Raw genomic sequence first — 21005 nt, forward strand, 5'->3', positions numbered from 1 at the left:
ATCTTTATTATCTGTTTTCATTTCAAGTCCATCATTTTACAGGGAGAAAGATAATTCACAAGGGGAAAAAAATCAAGACAATTGACAGTCTTCCTAGGCAAAAAAATTGCAAAAACCCCAAAAGCGTTGGGCTGTCCGGTTTTGAGATTTGGCACAGGCTCTCAAAACTGCAGCACAGCACTTCTGCTTTGTCCCCATTCATTGTCAATGGTGACAAAACTGAACAAACCGAAACGGAGTGCACCAAAATGCATTCCATTCCTTTTTGTTGCATTCCCATACCAGACACAAAATCACTGCAAGCAGCGTTTTTGTGTGCGACATGGGAAACTGAAGAAGCCGAATCCAGCACCAAAAACCATGTAATTCAATGGTGCCAGATCCATTTTTTTGGGACACGAAACCCCCCCCCCCCCCCCGAATCCGATGCCCAATGACTTACAATGGTTTTATTGCCGGATCTGGTTTCTTCATTTTCCATATAATACAACCAGATCCGTTCTGATGCAGCTGGTTGTATTATATGGACGGAAGTGTTTTGCTTTGGTTTTGAGATACCACACATTGAACGCTGTGATGTCAAAACCCTAAAAACCTTTATGGAATTGTGTTGTTTTTTTCAATTTTGCCCCACAAAGATTTTTTTTTTTCTGTTTTCCAATACCAGACATGGTAAATTAAATGGTGGCATTAAAATATGCATCTTATGCCGCAAAAATTAGCCCTTATATGGCTACGTAAAAGGAAAAATAAAAAAGTTATGGCTATGGTTACGGATTTTCCGGCTGATCCACGGGTGCATGTAGTGCTCCTTCCCCCTCCTCACTCCTTATGTACCTGTTTGTGTAATGTTAACTGCTCCTACACACAGCACCTCCTGGGTGACCTTTCTGCTTCTCCCTCCTCACATGAGTGCAGCAATCAGATACTCTGAAAGCGGATGGAAACAAAAGCTCCCTTCCTCCCGCCATTATTTGCTACTAATGCTCCCTCCCACTACCAGAAGCAGCGGAAGGCAGGAGCTGGAAAAAAAACGTAATTTTTTTTAATTATTTTGTGTGATTATTATGTCCTCCAAATAAGCACCTCCAAATAAGGACCTCCAGTGCCTATGGAGAAATATGGCCCTGTCTTTAATGTTCCCTGCTTTATTCAAAAGACCCTAAAAAGGTACGGTAGCCCCTGAGGCCCCTAATATACACAATACAGTACCCCCTGCTCCAAGTAACCTCCCAGTATTAGTATATTGAGAAGCCCATAATACTTCATTTCCTAAACAGATAATGGGGAGAGGCTGTTAACCCATTGAGGGAGCAACAATTTAGACAAATGAATTAAATGCATGCTCTCTTTTCCTGCCTTACCATTCCAGTATGTTCCTGGAAGCCTCCCATTTTTCTGGTCAGATGGATTCACACACTGGCCACTCTGATATTGTAAGTTTGGTTTGCAGGTGGTGCATTCATCATAGTCAGGCCCAGTACATGTGTCACAATATCTGTAACAGGAATCACATTCTCTCTCTAAACCATCAGCATAGAATCCAAGGCCACAGTCATGGACACAAGCACCATCTGTAAAAACAGAAAAGGTAAAAAATACAGTACAGTACCCCCTCATACAAGGTTACCTAAAATTGCTGCATTTATACAATTACTATTTTCACAATCAGAGGCTTATTTGTTTTAAAGGGTTTCTGTCACCACAATCATTGTAGTGGGACAGGCTGACCGAGGAGAACTGCTGGCAAGCCTCTCCCCTGTACTGCGCCTGCGCCGGGTACTGAAGAACATGGCAAAGGCAAGGGACATGGGGAAGTCAGGGCCAGGCATGATGATGTTTACACTGCCTGGGAAAGCAGAGCCTCTAGGAGTAATGGCAACACCGCAGTTGCTACTAGAGGCTCATTTCCATATATTAAATGTTCAGATATCTCAGAAATAAGGCCACAGATGGGGATGGGACCCAGACTGCAGGTCAGCCTGTTGCTATATAGTGATTCTGGTGACCGAAGTCCATTAATAGGGCATCCTTTCAGTTTGTCACATGATTGCCAACATGGTGGCTCTGTGATTAGCACTGTTGCTTTGGAGTCCGAGCACAGGAAATAAGTATGGTGCTGATGCCATCATACACATTAATAATAATATATACAGTACTGGACATTGATGGTACAACATCATTTATTATCAATGCATTATTGAGCATGGTTAAGAATTTTTCAATATTTTATCATGATTAGACATTTGTTAGTGCAGGCGTTGCATAGAGAAGAGACATTTTAAAAGAATAACGTTTATGGCATTTCCATTGGATTTAGCTCAGTCGTTTGATATGTGGGGGCTGGGGGCTGACTGTTGGTTCAGTGCCCTCCATGCCTCCCATAGACTTTAGCCTCTTACACACAGAGAAACACTGTAATGGAAGAACTGTGCCTCTTCTGTATTTTGGAATCACTCTTGGCTTTGGCTTACAAATACTGATTGTGTGAAAGTGGCCTACAGCAGATAGTGACTGCTCATGTGCGGACACCCTGAGAAACGGGAACCACGCACTCTCTTTTTCTAGATTTTTGTGTGTGTTTCATTGGATATGCAATAATAAGTTATTCATCAGAAAACCTTTTAACCCCCTAGTGACCAGCCTATTTTGTATCTTAGTGACCCAGCTTTTATTTTTTCATTTTCTCATCTTCGTATTCCAAGAGCAGTAACTTTTTTATTTTTGTAGTTGTAATTTTTAATTGGCATCATTTTGGGGTACACAACATAACTCATTGATTAAAGGGTCCACTTTTTGGCTACTGTTGATCAATATGTAGGTAAGATGATTATATGGCACTTACTAAAATAACATTATTTCATGAGGTCTGCCCCTTGTTGGCCAAGGCTTTTGTGCTGTCCACATTGAGCCGCCATCCACATAAGATAGCCGCTGATGGAGGGACACATCACTCAGCCTTCTCCATTCAAATGCACTGCACCTGCATTCAGCTCCCAAGTACAGGTGGAGTATATGAATAGATGAGGCCAACAGACATGGACACATTTTTATACAGACCACTCACAGATGATGTCCAGGTCCTGTCTGTTTTTCTTGCAGACCCACTCACTCAAGTGAATGAATCTTGAGGGGATATCAGAGCCGAATGGTGCATGTTATTATTGTTCTAACCACTGCATGCACCATCCATTGATGGAGATGCCTTCAGACTTGTGTATTAGGTTTATATTTTACTGTCAGCTGTGTAAGGGTATATTCAGATGAAACCTTTAACCACGTTGTCAAAATTGTTATGTAGCTGCTGTTAACCTCAATGTCAAAAGTCAGCTATAGCCGAACCAAAAGGGGGCATGAGCACTAAATGTGACTAGAGCAGCATCAACTCGAAATACAGCCCTGGGTAAATAGTAATGTGCTGACATTACCTTTCAGATAGAAGTCCTTCTCACAATATAGGCACTCATCTTCAGTACAACTGAGGCATGAAGGTTCACACGGGAAGCACCTCATTTCTAGGTCTCTGCTGTATGTGCCATCTGGGCAGACTGTGTAGCATAAATCCTCGAACCTGCACAGAAACAGAGTGGGGATATCCATGAGGTGTTCAACAAAATGTTAGCCGTGAACTTAAGAAATCATGAGGCGATGATATTTGACAATCAATATCCAAAACTTTTCTCCGCAACGCTGTAGATAATACCAAATGCCAGAGATGAGAATTTCAACTTAGTCAATGATTAGACATTAGATGAGACAGAATATTGAAATTGTGAGAAAATGAATCACAAATTGGTGCAAAGGAAAAGTCGAGTAGCTGTTCATAGCAACCAGTCAGGTTGTAGTCTTCATTCAAAAAAAGGGCTTCTCAAAAGTGAGAGCTGGAAGCTGACAAATTTTGAATCTAAAAAACACAACTGTGAAACAAACCTTAGATAGACAGACAGCTAGATAGAGATAGATAGATAATAGATCGATTAATAGATAGATAGATAATAGATCGATTAATAGATAGATAGGTATGAGATAGATAGATAGATAAATAGATAGATAGATAGATAGATAGATAGATAGATAGATAGATAGATAGATAGATAGATAGATAGATAGACAGACAGATAGGCTGCCTGGGTGAAAATAAGGGTATGTCCGGGTTCAGCTCTGAACCTGGACAACCCCTTTAACTGGTGTGACATATAGCAAATCAGCCGGTTACATCATACATCTCTACCTCACCATGAGTATATATATTTATTTATACACACAGCGAGGTACGGATGTATGATGTAACCAGCAGATTTTTACACACACAGAAATATATATATATCTGTGTGTGTGTGTGTGTGTGTGTGTGTGTGTATACATAAACTGCAATCATCATTCTGTATTCCAGTAATACGCACCTTACATCATTACATTAGATACATCCCCCACTTAACTCCTTAACGTCCAATGACGTACATGTATGTCAGATCTGGACCTGACTTAAAGCCCAGTGACGTAAATGTACTGCATGGTGATCGGGTGGGTGCAGTCACTGATAGCCGGACCCCTGCTGTATGCGCAGGCATCTGTGAAATCACCGATGACGGCGCATTAACCCCTGCACGGCCGCGGCACGTGCGAGCTTCAGACTTGTGCGGGATAGATATGAGATAGATAGATAGATAGATAAATCCAAAACAGAAAAATACCTGGCTTGTCCTAACCTCTTGATGAGCTCATCCACACGGGGCATGGGATACACATCGAATTTGGAAACCACGTTAAGTTTTCGAAAGTCGTTACAAAACCGCAACGTCCTGTCCGGCTTGGGTATCAATACTATACAACTGGCCCACTCACTTTTTGACTCCTGCAACATTAGCTGCACCTCCTCCGATATGGCTTGTCGCCGAGCCTCAGGTACCCGGTTTGATTTTAATTGGACTTTTGCCTGAGGCTCAGTGACAATGTCATGCTGGATTATGGAAATGCGTGCAGGGAGGTCCGAGAACACATCTGTGTTCCGACTAATGAACTCTTTGGCTTCCTGAGTCTGTTTAGAGGAGAGGCTGTCAGCAATTTTTACTGTGGAAGCCTCCTCTCTTGCATCAGAGGGGTCAGTACCTCTTCTCCTAGAAAATCCGGCCGCAGGCTGTCTTCTGTACAGGTTTCCCTATCTTTCCATGGTTTGAGTAAATTCACATGGTAAACCTGCTCCGGCTTTCGCCGCTCTGCCTGGTGTACCTTCTAGTTTACATCTCCAATTTTCTCAAGTACCTGCTCTGGAAAACATCTCCAGTAATTCCTTAGCTATAAGTTTGGCTGAGGTATGTCGCAGTGGCACCGCCCTCTGGCGGACTTCGGTACTGAGCCTATGAGGTCCATAGCTATTCAGTCAAATGTTACTTCGATAATCGAGATAGGTACTAGGGGACCACGAAAATGTGGCTGGGGGCTAGTTATCTGGCAGGTCGGGCAAGACTTACAAAACTCTTCCACTTCTTTGAATATGCTGGGCCAGTAAAACCGCTGTAGAATACGAACCTGAGTTTTCTGCAGCCCTAGGTGACCCCCCGAGAACGTGTTGGTGGGCTAGATCTAACACATGCTAGCGATAAGCCTTGGGGACCACCAACTGTTCAATAGGCTAACCCCGTAGTTGGTTCACCCGATACAACATATCCTGATGAACCCCAAAACGGGGAAACACTGACTCTGCCCCAGGTTGTTGTGGTTCACCATCTACTATTAACAAATTTTCCCAGGCACGGGATAGGGTTGGGTCCCGACATTGGGCGGTACAAAAATTATCCCCGGAGACATTAAGGTCTGCCAATTCCGGACCCGGCGGCAAGTCCTCCACATCTCCCACCATCACACTTAGCGGGGTTGTCTCCCCCTCTTCCACCGAAGTAGCAGTCACCCCTACCACTGGCCCTTCGGTATCAGGTTCCCAGAGTTCTGGTCTCCCCCCTGAGCCGGGCCACTCTGCTAGGGTTACCCCTGTCTCATGGGTATCAGTCACTCTCATAGCAGGCCACAGTGCCGGGGAGCCTGGGAAGACTCTCCTTATTATGAGTTCATAATGTAGATTTGTGGCGACAGCCACCTCATTGGTCCATCTACCAGCCAACGTAGTTAGAGACACCAGCGCGGTAGGGTAGTGTTTTAAGTCTCCATGGATGCACATCACCCCGACTTTCCGTCCAGTATACTCAGGGGACTGCACCAGGGTAGCCCTTACTAGGGTCACCAAACTCCCTGAGTCCAGCAGAGCCTCCGCTGGAGTGTCTCCCACTTCTACCTGGCACAAATGATCTAGAGACTCTGGGGTACCTGTTGCACACAGCCTCCTGGCATATAGCTACTGACAGTAGCCATAGTTAGTGTCCATGGGCTCAACCCGATAGGGACAGTCAGCCCTTACATGGCCAGGCTCCTGACACCACCAGCAGACTATCGGAGCCAGGTCTGCCGTGGGTACATCCCGGGCAGGTTTAATCGGCTCAAATCTCCAGGCCTGGGGTGGAGATTTCTGGGGTTTGCCGACCCCCTCCTGACAGAACCCTCCTTTAGCTTCCTGGTAGCTTCATAGCATTCCATCAGGTCCACCATCTCAAGGGCATTGCCAGGAGACACCTGACCGATCCAGTGCTAGAGAGGGTATGGCAAAGCCCTCCAGAACATATCGGCTAACATACGATCCAGCATAGCAGTGGGACTCAGCACGTCAGGCTGTAGCCATTTTTGCAAGAGGTGAAGTTATAATTCTGGGGTCTTGCAGGCTCAGCCGGGTTGAACCCCCACTGATGCACTCACTGCTGCCCAGACCAACATATTCACCCCCAGTCTTGCCAAAATCTCACTCTTGACTTTCTGGTAGTCGGCCGCTTGATCGTCCGGCAAGTCGAAATACACCCGCTGGGAATCGGATGCCAGGAACGGAGCGACGACCTCAGCCCACTGGTCACGGCCGGGGTAGCTTTTCCCTGATGGCCACTTTCTCGTACATCGCCAGGTAGGTTTCGATGTCGGGGGTCATCTTAGGAATCGCAGCACGGACTGCTTTCTGAGCATCGTGGATGCTCGGGGTTTCTCCTGCTGTCTGCAAAGCCATCACATGTTGTAGCAGCAACTGGTTAGTCTCCTGCTGCTGCTTATTAGCCTTGTGTTGCTGCAGGTTTGTCTCTCGCTGCTGCAGATTAGCATCCATGAGGGCCTTCACACCAGCTTCCATTTTGTCATGGGGCACTGGTTGTAATACAGCTGGTTTAATGTACGACATACAACCATGCCTGAAAAATGCAGAAACCAAAAAAATCGGCGTTCATGCAAGCCTCACTGCTCTTGCCCGCATCCTCCACCAATTGTGGGGTTTCGCTCTAGTATACAGGATTAGCGGACGCAGTATAGAAGCAACAGCAAGTTCTTTGGTTCAAACAGTTCAGCGTTTTATTCACACTTTAGCCAAGTGACAAAACAAGCAGTCATAATCAAACAAAAAGTCACCCTGCGGTGTTGGTGTTAATTCACACTATGCGGCAATTCTGCCTCAAAGAGTCCTTGACCATAGCAGCACCAACCTGTTTTCACACCAAACAGGTAGCAAGCCTTCATCCAGACACAAAAATCCCAGATCCCAACACAGAGACCTCGCTTCTGAGCCTAGCTGCCTATTTAAGGACAGCCAAGTGCTGCCAAAACCCGGACCGGCACTTAAAATCCTGTCTGGTATTTGACCTCACCTGGCTGTAAATCAGCCCAGCAGCACATGCGAAAATACTTGTTTTCCCAGACAAAACCTCTCACTGTGTCACAACAGATAGATAGATAGATAGATAGATAGATAGATAGATAGATAGATAGATAGATGAGATAGATAGATAGATAGATAGATAGATAGATAGATAGATAGATAGATAGATAGCTAGATTGATAGATAATAGATTGATTTGAAATAGATACGATAGATACAGATAGATAGATATGAGATAGATACAATAGATAGATATAGATTATAGATATATAGATAATAGATAGATATGAGATAGATACAGATAGATGATAGATAGATAGATAGATAGATAGATAGATAGATAGATATGAGATAGATAGATAGATAGATAGATATGAGATAGATAGATAGATAGATAGATAGATAGATAGATATGAGATAGATACGATAGATACAGATAGAAGATAGATAGATAGATAGATAGATAGATAGATAGATAGATAGATAGATAGATAGATAGATAGATAATAGATACAGATAGAAGATAGATAGATAGATAGAAAATAGATTAATAGATGGATAGATAGATAGATAGATAGATAGATAGATAGATAGATAATAGATAGATTGATATTAGATAGATATGAGAGAGAGAGAGATAGATAATACATTAATAGATAGATAGATAGATAGATAGATAATAGATAGTTATGAGATAGATAGATAGATAGATAGATAGATACAGATATATGATAGCTAGATATGAGATAGATGCGATTGATAGATAGATAGATAGATAGATAGATAGATAGATAGATAGATAGATAGATAATAGATAGATAGATGCAGATAGATAGATGATAGATATGAGATAGATAATAGATCAATAGATAGATACATATGAGATAGATAGATAGATAGATACATAGATAGATAGATAATAGATAGATATGAGATAGATAGATCAATAATGTAAACATTTCTTTATTATTCCCATCTCAATGCATTATAAAGGACTGTGCAAGTGTAAACTTACATATAATAGTTGGCAAAGCAGGAGGAACACAGCTCAGGATCATCTACAATAAAAAGAGATACATTTTTTACTCACCTAACATCAGCTAATGTGAACAGTGTTCTGTAAGGGTACTTTCACACTTGTGTTGTGAAGATCCAGCGGGCAGTTCCATCGCCGGAACTGCCTGCCGGATCCGGAAATCTGTGTGCAAACGGATATCATTTGTAGACGGATCCGGATCTGTCTAACAAATGCATTGAAACACCGGATCCATCTCTCCGGTGTCATCTGGAAAAAAGTATCCGGTATTTATTTATTTTTGCACTTTTTAAGACTGGATCCGTCAATGCGGCAATTTTAATGCCAGATCCGGCACTAATACGGCAAATGTTCTGGAAATTTGGATGGAGAAAATAGCGCAGCACGCTGTGGTTTTTTCTCCGGCCAACTACCGTAAGAGGGACTGAACTGATGCATCCTGATGCATACTGAATGGATTGCTCTCAATTTAAAATGCATGGGGATAAAACTGATCAGTTCTTTTCCGGTATTGAGCCCCTGGGACAGAACTCAACACCGGAAAAGAATAACGCTAGTGTGAAAGTACACTAACTTGCTGGTAAAAACCAGGTTGTGAATTGAGATTAATGACATAATGCATTATTATTGCATACTAGCACACTCAATGAAGTTAAAAAATATAAAAAAAACATAGAAAGATGTAAATTGGATGTGTAGGACAGGTGAAGGCCAATGCCTAGTGCATACTGTGTAAAATAAATGAACGTAGCAGAGTCTGTCTACTCTCAGCTGAGGTCTCTGAGACACGGACCAAATTAAAATGATTTAACAATGATTGTTATGGCTCAAAGACTAACCTATAAATGCCATGCTATCAATCAGATGAGATTAATGCATGGAGGTAAACAGGCCGACACCAACTTTATATTCCACCTGTTCAGTCCTAAACTACCAGGCATGTACTTCAAATAAAGAGCCCAGCCTGCCCGTGTCATCCTGTCAGAAGGGTCTGACTCTTCATTACACAAATGGCCTTTGTAATCCAAGCCAAATACCGGTAATATCAGGAAAATGCTTCCGAGAAACCAAACCATGAAGCTGAAGGCCACTAAGAGCATAATGATCTGCAAAATATGGTTTTGCATTTTTTGTGGACCCATTGACTTCAGTGGGTCCGTGATCCACATTTTGAAGACATAGCCTATCTTTTTGCAGAATGGACATATGGATGTGGAAAGCACACGGATGAGCCACCAGTATGTCCGTTCTGCAAAAAGATACTTGAAGTCAAAGGGTCTATAAAAAATGCAGATGCAACACAAACGGTATCCGTATTTTGCAGATCTGCAATTTGTTGATCGAAAAATACATTTGGTGGTGTGCATGAAGCCTTAAGAGATGATTCCTACATTCAGTTTCCTAAATATACATGGATCTTTACAGGGTTCTGCACATAACTTTCTGGAGCTATGTATTCTGTAATATCTCATCCCAGCTGCTGAATTTAAAGGGGCACATCTCCATCAGGAAATGTTTTTATCACATATTAAAAACGCTATATTTTTTTTTTTTCTTTACAAAAACACAGGTGGATAGTTTTCTGGATATAATTTTTTTTCCCTGTTCTGGCTCTTTAATGTCCTCTTTCATTGGATTTTAGCACGGCAGTCTCACTTGACTTTATCAGTGAGACCATAACTGCGGCCAGAAAGGGAAGAGGATGAGCGACTCAGTTACAGTATCATACATTACACGAAGAGCAGTACTGTTCTGTGGATATATTTATCTAGGACTATTATTGAGCTATCATACTGTTATTTTAATTCTACTAGCCTACTATTATACCAACAGATAACAGCTTCCCCTCACAACAGCAGTAAACTGACATTGGATTACCTATCCATGTGGGAGTGGCACAGTACTGTCAAAATAAAAAAAAAGTGCTAAAAAAATGTTCTCTATGCACATTGAGTTAACAAAAACCCTTTTTGACATAGGTGTCCCTTTAATTTTCCTTCTTCTCTAATGTTGAATGCCAACTCACCGAGGGCTCTGATCATACCTAAGAAAAGAAGAGGTAGGCAACTAGCTAGTGATTCCTTCTTTACTCTAGCTTCCATAGCGTTCAGAATTACAAGTCTTCCTAGTTATGTAGCAATATGAGAGTGAACAATGCATTACTGCCTATCTAGACAGACTGAGCCAGGAAGAGCTGGGTGTCACCCCCGTGGAGCTGGAATAGTGGTCAGATAATATCACATGAAATCTGGCTGTAAACATTGAATACATGTTGGCCGAATGTTCATTCACAGCACAATGTTTGCAACCATAGACTTCCTCAGGACTTTAAAGCATTAGACAGCACAGACTACTCACTCTCATCTAGTCATCTCTTGGACATAATCCACTTTGAGTTGATCATTCCAGTAATCCATAGCAGTATTACAGCAAGAGAACGCTAAAGCTTCCCTCTCCTGGGGATCCTGTATCATGACGTTTCAGGGAACCATGCCCCATTCCTCCATGAAACTTTGCATGGATTACGTCCAAGAGATGACTACATGAGCGTGACTATTTTGTGTGGCATATTGCTTTACAGTCCTGAAGAAGTCTATTGTTGGCAGAGCTAATGGTTCTGCTTTGAGACTTGGGAGTGCTGTGTCTTTAAATTATCAGCCAGTTACACAACTTATCCAGATTTAATGCCGTTTCAGGCAACAGCTGCCCCCCAACCTCCCTATTTTAAAGTGTAATTGCCATTTATTTATATTTTCTTCTAATGTGTAGGGACAGTAACAGGGAAGTTTTTCTTATACACTTAATTTAGAGAACTTGTAAAGTTATATGAGAAAACTTGCCCTGAAATGTCCCGTAGCAGCGCTACCTAAATGGGCATTGCTAAGGCATGTCCGTCTACACCAGGGATCGGCAACCTTTTTTGTACAGAATGCCCAAAAAAATCTAAGCTGAAGCGCTCAGTGTCCCATGCCATACAAAGCCATATAACACAAACGAGACATAAACTAGGTATTTACTAGCTACATCCCAAAACACTGTCTGACTTGCATGGTTTAAAAAAGCCTGCCCTCCCACACCACTGTCTGACATGACTGATTCCCCATATACTGGTCATCTGCACAATAATAACAATCAGAGAGCACCCCCATGCACCAATCACATCCCTCACACACACACATTCATAATCACATTCATAATCACCATCCCCCCCCCAAGTAGTCAGAGAGCTTATTCTCCATTCCTCGAAAATTTTCAGGCTCACCCCCCCCCCCCCCCCTTTCCCTAAAGTAGTTAGAAGGCTGGTTTCCCATCATAACCAAACCCTAATCCCCCAGCAATAATGTTCATGCTCACCATCCTTCCGTCACCCCCTTCCCCCAAAAAATCACATGCAGGCTCCTCATCCTCTTCACCTTCCAAGTACTCAAAAAGCTTGCTTTCCATCATCCCACCAGCAATCAAATCCATGATTACCATTTCCCTCCCACACCCCAAAGAATTCAGAAAGTTAGCTCCTCATCATCCCCCAAGCAATTACATGCAGGCTCACCATCCTCCGTCCACCCCCAAACTAGTCACAATGCTTGTTCCCCCATTTCCCCATGTTTTTCATCTTCTCCCCCACCGCCCAAATTAGTCACATTGCTTATTTTCCTATTTCGTCATCCTTTCCCCACCCCTAAACTGATTACAGTGCTCATTCCTCCATTTTACCATCGTTCCCCACCCCCAAACGAGTTATAGTACCCATTACCCCATTTCACAATCCTCCCCCCACCCCCAAACTGGTCACAGAGCTTGTTTCCCCAAGTTCACCATCCTCCCTCCCACCCCCAAACTGGTGGCAGAGTTAGTTCCCCTATTATCCCAAGCTCACCATGCTCTCCCCATCACCAGTCCATTCACACACCTTTTCTGGCTGTCCTAAGGTGGAGCATCACAGCAGGAGCAGCGAGGTAGCAGAATCCCACACTTGGCTAGTGCTACTCTTTGGTGGTCGAGGCGGGAAGTGTGAGGGGTGGACCTATCAGATGCTTCTTGTGTGACATGTTTGAAGGTTTTTTCATTAAAAGATACAGCGTGGCAGCAGGGAAAGTAACAAATGCCAACAAGACTAAAAAGTCTCTTGACGTTATTGGGTGACAGCTGGAGTGCCTGCAGAATAGGGTCTACTTGCCACCTCTAACACGATTGCTGCAGGTTGCCGACCCCTGGTCTACACAATACAGATCAGTGCTCACTGTGAAGATGGCTGGGGTTAATTCTTTTTCCCTCCCTGCTGGCTCCAATATATTTCTAAAAATGAACATCTGTACTATGCAGATATATTTGCTCTGCCCTTTTGCTATATTGACACAGATCAGAGTGGCCAGTGGCTGACAGTGATTAATTCTTCTGTATCCCCACTGCGATAAGTAACTAACTAGCCACCGGGAGATCAGGCAGTCAGCACTGGCTATTGAGGAGGAGAGACAGGGAGTAGCTGAGGTATAATATATACTGTCCCAATATGTTCCATATCACTGTCCCAATATGTTCCATATCACTGCCCCTACACATTAGAGAAAAAATAATAATCACAGTTACACTCTAAGGAGGAGTAAGGAATAAAGCCTTGTATAAGCACATGTGTCTATTGATTTCCATGTGTTCATAGAACCATGGGTCAATGGACAAACAATGGAAACACGCATTCCTTTGGTAAATCCTGATCACATAGAATCCAGCAAGCATTAAAAAATATAAAAATAAAGTAACTTTATTCTAGACAAGTTATAAATATGGTGTGTACATTCAAACAGAAACTGCTTACACGTTTGGAGCTCCTTGAGGGTTTGAAGTGTGGATGTTCACACCATGCTTTTACATTTTCTACCATAAAGTTACTTTGCTTTTTAATTATTGCATGTTTGCAGGATTCAGGATTTACCATGGGATCAGAATTTACCATTTTGCTTGGATGTCGGCTCAGAGTCTCCTACCATGCAACATGTTAGCATTGTCCGGGGTCTGCTACAGGATGGTAAGCTGTGTTTCTTCGTCCTTCATGTTTACTATTGATGCACTACTTAGATCTGTGTTGAGAACCTAACAGGACCTATAAAAGTCTATGGGCCAGTGAAAGCCACTGACAGATTACAGATGGCATCTGTGTTCTATCAGTGGTTTTTATGGCCCATTTGTAGAAGATGCTCTGGAAATTTCCATTTTCAGCCTAGCAATGCATATGGTAAACCGAAGACTAATGGTGTATCTACAATGGAGAAACCATGCAAAGGCTGTGGGACCCGGGGTGAGGTGACTCCTATCTCTGAACTCCATATTTTCCCAGTGTGAAAACATCCATTTTAATGTAGCCACCACTGACACTAAATTATTACAGCTTGTAATTCAGTCATTTGTAACTGCAGAAATTCCTATGCAGTGAGCTCCCCCTAGTGGTGGCTGCAGGCAGCCAGCTTTGTAATAGTGGGGAGCAGGAGATTTATCAGTGTATTTATGCCAGTTGCCTGTTGTAAACATATTGAGAAATATGGTGTTTAGAATTAGTGCCATATTATTTATGAAGCACCTATTCCACTTTTTCTGACAGACAGTTGTATAAGTGGATGAGGTCAAGTGTGAATTTTTAAATACAATATTTTTTTTTATTGAAATTTCTTCTGCCTAATAAAACAAAACCTAAACTCATCAGAAATCTGGAGTATTGCACTTCGCATTTAGCATTGCCTAAGAGTGACTAACAAATGCATACTGCCAAATTATTTGGGGCAGGAGGGGCCATACTAACTTTTGCTATGGGGCCCTTTGAGATCTGTGTACATGCCTTCTAAAGAAACCAAGGGCAAAACGCCCAACTTCATGGCTGAAACACTGACCATCTTTTCAGGAATGTTATCACAGACACAGATGTGATGCTGCTTTATGCCTTTTAGGCCTCCTGCACACGAACGTGTGCACCCCATTGCCGTATTGCGGACCGCATTTGCGGATCCACAATACATAGGTGCCGTTCCGTGGGCATTCCGCATCACGGATGCGGACCCATTCACTTCAATGGGTCCACAAATCCGGAGATGCGGAATGGTGCGGGACGGAAGCATGGAACGGAACCCTACTGGAGCACTACAGAGTGCTTCCGTGGGGATTCGTCCTGTGCTTCCGTTCCACAAAAAGATAGAACATGTCCTATCTTTTTGCGGAACGGCCGGATCGCGGACCCATTGAAGTGGATGGGTCAGCGATCCGCTGCGGCTGCCCCACGGACGGTGTTCGTGCATTGCGGCCTGCAATTTGCGGGCCACAGCACGACCACGGGGCGCACACGTTCATGTGCAATAGGCCTTATTCACACTCCTGGCAGCAGCTTGTCTGCCATTAGACATGTTGAAACCCAGCATGTCCGATCCTTCTTCACCCTATAGGTATCTGCTACTGGGGGCTGTTGGACGACTTTGATCTAATGTCTAAGGATGGCTGAATATAATTTTATCTTGATGTATAAATAAACAATGAAATATTTGCAGGTTTATCGACTTTAGGTAGTAATCCTGTTTTACGGTATGCAATAAAGCCGGGGTTCCTATCAATCCCATTCACCATGCAAAAAGCAGTTTGTTTAGCGCACATAACTTTTTTTTTCCAGACAGGCTACCTCCAGCCTGCAGACAGAAAAGCTGTGAATTACACAGAGTGGAGCCAGGAGTGCAGTTTGTAAGTTGAAATGAAGGTGAATCAGGCTGGAGAGTTCTCTCCTGAGCCATCTTGCATTATATTTCACCTCTGTTGTGTGACTAGGGAAGAAATCCATAACTCTATGAATGAATACCCTTTCCCGGCCAGCGAGATTAGGAATAATGGTGGAATGTTTTTATTCTCCTTCTGCCTTTTAATTTCAATCTCCCTTTAAAATGTATCTTTAGGGTAGATTTATGCTAAATCCAATATTATTACTAAATTTCTTCTTAGGACCTACCTGCAGAGCATACTTTGCATCCGTCTGTACAAGGTACACATTCTTCACTGTCTGGATCTTCAACTTTTCCTACAAAAACAAGATGGGGGAGATTAATCATGAGCGGAATTTTTAAAGTCAATTTTGAAGGAATCTCCATTGCAAGATGTTTGATAAATTTGGTGCATCTTTACACCACTCGCTCCAGTTTTGTGGTTGGCCTGTCAAGCTGACTTAATCTAGATTTATAACCTGCGACTTTAAAAACTCACAAAAATGGTCAGACCTTACTCCAGTAAAGTGATGGAGTAGAAGGTGGAGTAATACCTCAAGACAGAAGTGTTAGACTTTCAGGGGTATTCTTGATATCAATGGGACACGTCCACAATCTTACATACTACATGATTTAAGGGTTCATGCACACAAACGTATTTTCTTTCCATGTCTGTTCTGTTTTTTTGCGGACCGTATGCGGGACCATTCATTTCAATGGGTCTGCAAAAAAAATGGAAGTTACTCTGTGTGCATTCCATTTCCGTATGCCCGTATTTCCGTTCCGCAAAAAAACAGAACATGTCCTATTATTGTCCACATTACGGACAAGGATAGTACTGTTCTATTAGGGGCCAGCTGTTCCGTTCCGCAAAATACGGAATGCACACGGACGTCATCCGTATTGTTTGCAGAACCGTTTTTTGCAGACCGCAAAATACATAGTCATGTGCATGAAACCCTAAGGAGAATGATAATGCCATGTTAATTTATTCTAGGAGGAAAAGCTTAATACAGATTTCTAAGAAATTATGTTCCAAAATTGTTATTTTTTGGGGGAATGAAAGTATTTACTAAAACAGACATGTAAGGAGAGGTAACAGGTCCTCTTTTATGCAGACTGGAAAGATTAATTGTTTAAATTGTTGTTTGGCTTGTGATAGCAGTTTAATGCATTTTTATAAGCTTTTTTTGGTGATTTTTTTTTTTTTTTTTACAAACTTTCCAGGTATTTTTAAAGTCCTATAGACAAGACTATGGGAAATCACCAGAAAAAAAAAACAACATACCTAGAACATGCTGTGTTTTGAAAAAAAATTGCCATGGACACCAAAAGGAGCAAAAGAATAGGAAAAAGGCAAAAAGCATTATTTGTAGTGTGTTAGATAACTGTTGGCATTCGGCAAACTGTGGTTTTTGCAAAAAATAGAAAGGGGGACATTTATTAAACATGCTGCGCCAGATTTATGGCATAAAATGCGCCAAAAAGAATGGCGTATTATTTGCACCAAATATATCAACTGTTTTCTATACAATTTTCACCATAAAGAATGCATCACGGCAGAAATGAGTTATAGGTGTCAAAGTGGGCGGGGCTATCAAATTGTCGCATATTACGCTTCATTCATCATCCTCTTATTGGTAGAAATGGCTCAAATTGTTGCGGATAATTAAGCTAACTTATGTGGTGGTGTTTTGTGTAAAAAGTTGCATTTATGGCATAAAGATTCGACTTTTTGTCAAAAAGTCACATTTATGAAAAGAAAAACCAACCTGTAGTCGGAACAATTGACAGGATGATATAAATGAGCTAAACCACTGGGTTTTGTAAGTAAAGTGACATTCAACAAAACAATAACAATAACGTCCTGAGTATGAGAAAAAAGTCACAATTTACCACTGGAGATGTTACAAGTATGCTTCAAAAGTCGCAAGTGTGGTCTGGATAGGGATGGCTGAAATGGCGCATTTTAGTTTAAAAAAGTCTCATTTTAGTGCTATCGGTGTTAAAATGTTGCAAATCAAGAGAAATTGGTGGATAATCAAGTTTATATTTAAAAAAAAGTCATATTGTACAAATGGCGTTCACCTTTTGATATATGCAGTGAAACAAATCACCAGTTATGATTTGTAACGTATTTTTTTTAGCACAAATTACACCCAAAATGTTGGAAAAATGCCAGGAAAGCTATGGTTAAACCATTCATTTTTTAAAACGAGATCCATTAAAGGGGTTGTTCTGCCTAAGGGCTCATGCACACGAACATTGTTTGGTTACGCACCCGAGCCACATTTTTGGGACAGCACCATTGCTCTGTTCCATGGGACCGCAAAAAAAATAGAACATGTCCTATTCTTGTCCGTTTTGCGAATAAGAATAGGCATTTCTATTATGGGCGACCCGTTCCATTCTGCAATTTGCAGAATCCGTGTTTGCGAACCGCAAAACACGGCGTGGTTGTGTGCGTAAGTCCTAAGCCCGCGTTCACATTTCCTTTTTCTCACTGACGTGCTGACAGCACACATACCCATTGATTTAAATGTCTCTGTTCACATTTCAATATACTTTTACTGACCATAGGTCAGTAAAAAAAAATCACGGAGACATGCACTACTTTGATCCGTAATACAGACCAAGCATGCCCATTGAAGTCTATAGGTCCGTGAAAAATCACTGACACACATCCGTGTTGTGTACGTGTTGCGTCCGCTTTTTGCTGAAGACTAATAGGAGATTCTTTGGAGATAAATTTTCAGCTGACCAACGTCAGTGAAATACAGGTGACACATGGATGGTAAAAACAGACACACGGACCAGCCACGGATCCTTCTTGGACAGCTTCATGGATAAAAAATGTGTAAATTTTTCTTTCACGGACGTGACACTGACACGGAAATGTGAACAAGGCCTAAGAGTGCAAAACACCTATGGTCCTAACTAGAGATTGGCTGGTTTCACGTGAGCGAGTTCAAGGCACTGAACTCACAGCGTGTGTCTGCGTCAGCTTCCGTCCTGACCTCCTTAGCACTGACGGGTCACATAGCGTTATATTGATTTATGATGCTATGTAACCCTTACAGTTCTAGAGTGTACTGGATAACACTGACAGCATTATGTCAAATTTATACAATATATTCCAGAACTGTAAGGGCTACATAGCATCATAAATCAATATAACACTATGTGACCCGTCAGTGCTAGGAAGGTCAGTACGGGAGCTGCCACAGACACGCTGCTTTTTAAAATATTTTTTACAATTTTTTTGCTTTTTTTTACAGTTTTTAATAGTTCCCCTAGAGAAGAATAACAAGCAATCATTAGATTGCTTCTCTCAAAAACTCCAATGAATTACACTAAGTTTCTATGGAGCCCTCCTCTCCATAGGAACTAATTTGCATCAGACTTGTACTACTCCTGTGTACTGAGGTTGACGCACACTACGTCCAGCTCACCTGATCCTCGCCGGAGGGACCCAGTACACGGCCAGGAGAGAGCAATCCCGGTCTTTAACCTCCTAGATGCCGTGGTCACATTTGAGGGTTTAAATGTATGTGATGGACATTATCCTCTATAGAAGTGGTGGCGAACCTATAGCACAGGTGCCAGAGGCGGCACTCAGAGCCCTCTCTGTGATCACCCACACCCTGAAAAAAGTCTATGGTGTACCAATATGCCTTAGACCAGTGGTGGCGAACCTATGGCACGGGTCCCAGAGGCGGCACTCGGAGCCCTCTCTGTGGGCACCAACACCCTGAAAACAGTCTATGGTGTACAATATGCCTTAGACTCTTCCTGCCCTTTATCAGCGCAGGGCGCACTATGGACAGCACAGGCAGTGTACTGAATGCGGGCAAGCTATGATAGCTAAATGATAAAGTACATGGAAGATATACTATAGTGGACTGTAGTATTCAGGTTACATTGCCACGTTGGCACTTTGAGATAAATATGTGGGTTTTGGGTTGCAGTTTGGGCACTCGGCCTCTCAAAGGTTCGCGATCACTGCCTTAGACTTTACCTGCCCTTCATCAGCGCAGGGCACGCTATGAACCGCACAGACAGCACATTGAATGTGGGCAGGCTATTATAGCTAAATGATAAAGTACATGGAAGATCTACTATACTGGACTGTAATATTCAGGTTAAATTGCCATGTTGGCACTTTGCGATAAATAAGTGGGTTGTAGGGTTGCAGTTTGGGCACCATCACTGCTCTATAGCATACATTGGTCCCATGTGCCTGCTGTTTAAATGCCTGACCGCTGACTTTTGAAATTTTCAATGATTCAGTATGGGGACGAGAGATGGTCATTAGCGATCGTTCCTCTCCATACAGTGGAGGAGATTGCTGCATCTAAATGTCACCTCTACTGATGAGAAGGCAATTGTCAGGATGGAACACTTCTCCCCGTTAATTGCCTGCAGCATCAGGCCATGAAAAGGGGACTTAACTTGTTGGGAATCACTACAAACCTTCTGGACACTCCAGCTCATTGCAGACACCATCCACAGAAGAGTAACCCTCCAAACACTTGTCACACTGCTTGCCGCTCTTGCAGGATTGACAGTTTTCAGAGCACGGCATACATCGGCTGTCTTCAATGTAATACCCATCCGGGCAGCCTTCTCTGCATTCCCCTTTATACAGATAACGTGTTCTTCCATTTTTATCTTTTAAAAGAAAATAATTGACAAAATATTTTAAGCCCAAATCATAGTTTATATTTTTCATATTGCATATACAAGTATTAAAGGTCTTCTGTCACCCCACAAAACTCATTTTTTTTTTTTTTGGATAGTTAGATTCCTTATAGGGCGATATAGGAGAATATAATAGTCTTACTTACTTTCATGCGGCCGATTCTTTATAAAACGAAGTTTTATAATATGTAAATGAGGGCTCTACCAGCAAGTAGGGCGTCTACTTGCTGGTAGCCGCAGCAGCAATCCGCCCCCTCGCCGTGTTGATTGACAGGGCCAGCCGTGATCTCCTCCTCCGGCCGGCCCTGTCAGTAATTCAAAAATCGCGCGCCTCTGGTCATTCGGCGCAGGCGCTCTGAGATGAGGAGGCTCGTCTCCTCAGTGCGCCTGCGCCGATGACATCACCGAAAGAGAACACGTCATCGGCGCAGGCGCACTGAGGGAGTGCTGAGGAGACGAGCCTCCTCATCTCAGAGCGCCTGCGCCGAATGACCAGAGGCGCGCGATTTTTGAATTACTGACAGGGCCGGCCGGAGGAGGAGATCACGGCTGGCCCTGTCAATCAACACGGCGAGGGGGCGGATTGCTGCTGCGGCTACCAGCAAGTAGACGCCCTACTTGCTGGTAGAGCCCTCATTTACATATTATAAAAGTTCGTTTTATAAAGAATCGGCCGCATGAAAGTAAGTAAGACTATTATATTCTCCTATATCGCCCTATAAGGAATCTAACTATCCAAAAAAAAAAAAAAAGAGTTTTGTGGGGTGACAGAAACCCTTTAAGGAAATGTCTGGTATAT

The 21005-nt window shown here is 42.7% G+C and overlaps 1 protein-coding gene across 1 annotated transcript in view; it reads right to left on the reverse strand.

The window, feature by feature from the left end:
* PCSK5 (proprotein convertase subtilisin/kexin type 5) overlaps nucleotides 1-21005 on the reverse strand; it is a 468004-nt gene that overhangs the window by 55601 nt on the left and 391398 nt on the right. The window contains exons 23-27 of the mRNA XM_040417061.1: nucleotides 19979-20176; nucleotides 15754-15822; nucleotides 8757-8799; nucleotides 3429-3571; nucleotides 1365-1574 (exon numbers count right to left, since the gene is read on the reverse strand). Of these exons, the coding sequence (XP_040272995.1) occupies nucleotides 1365-1574; nucleotides 3429-3571; nucleotides 8757-8799; nucleotides 15754-15822; nucleotides 19979-20176 (663 nt within the window). The remainder of the gene's footprint in view (nucleotides 1-1364; nucleotides 1575-3428; nucleotides 3572-8756; nucleotides 8800-15753; nucleotides 15823-19978; nucleotides 20177-21005) is intronic.

The sequence above is a fragment of the Bufo bufo genome, chromosome 2 (genome assembly GCF_905171765.1).
Source record: "Bufo bufo chromosome 2, aBufBuf1.1, whole genome shotgun sequence".
NCBI lineage: Eukaryota > Metazoa > Chordata > Amphibia > Anura > Bufonidae > Bufo > Bufo bufo.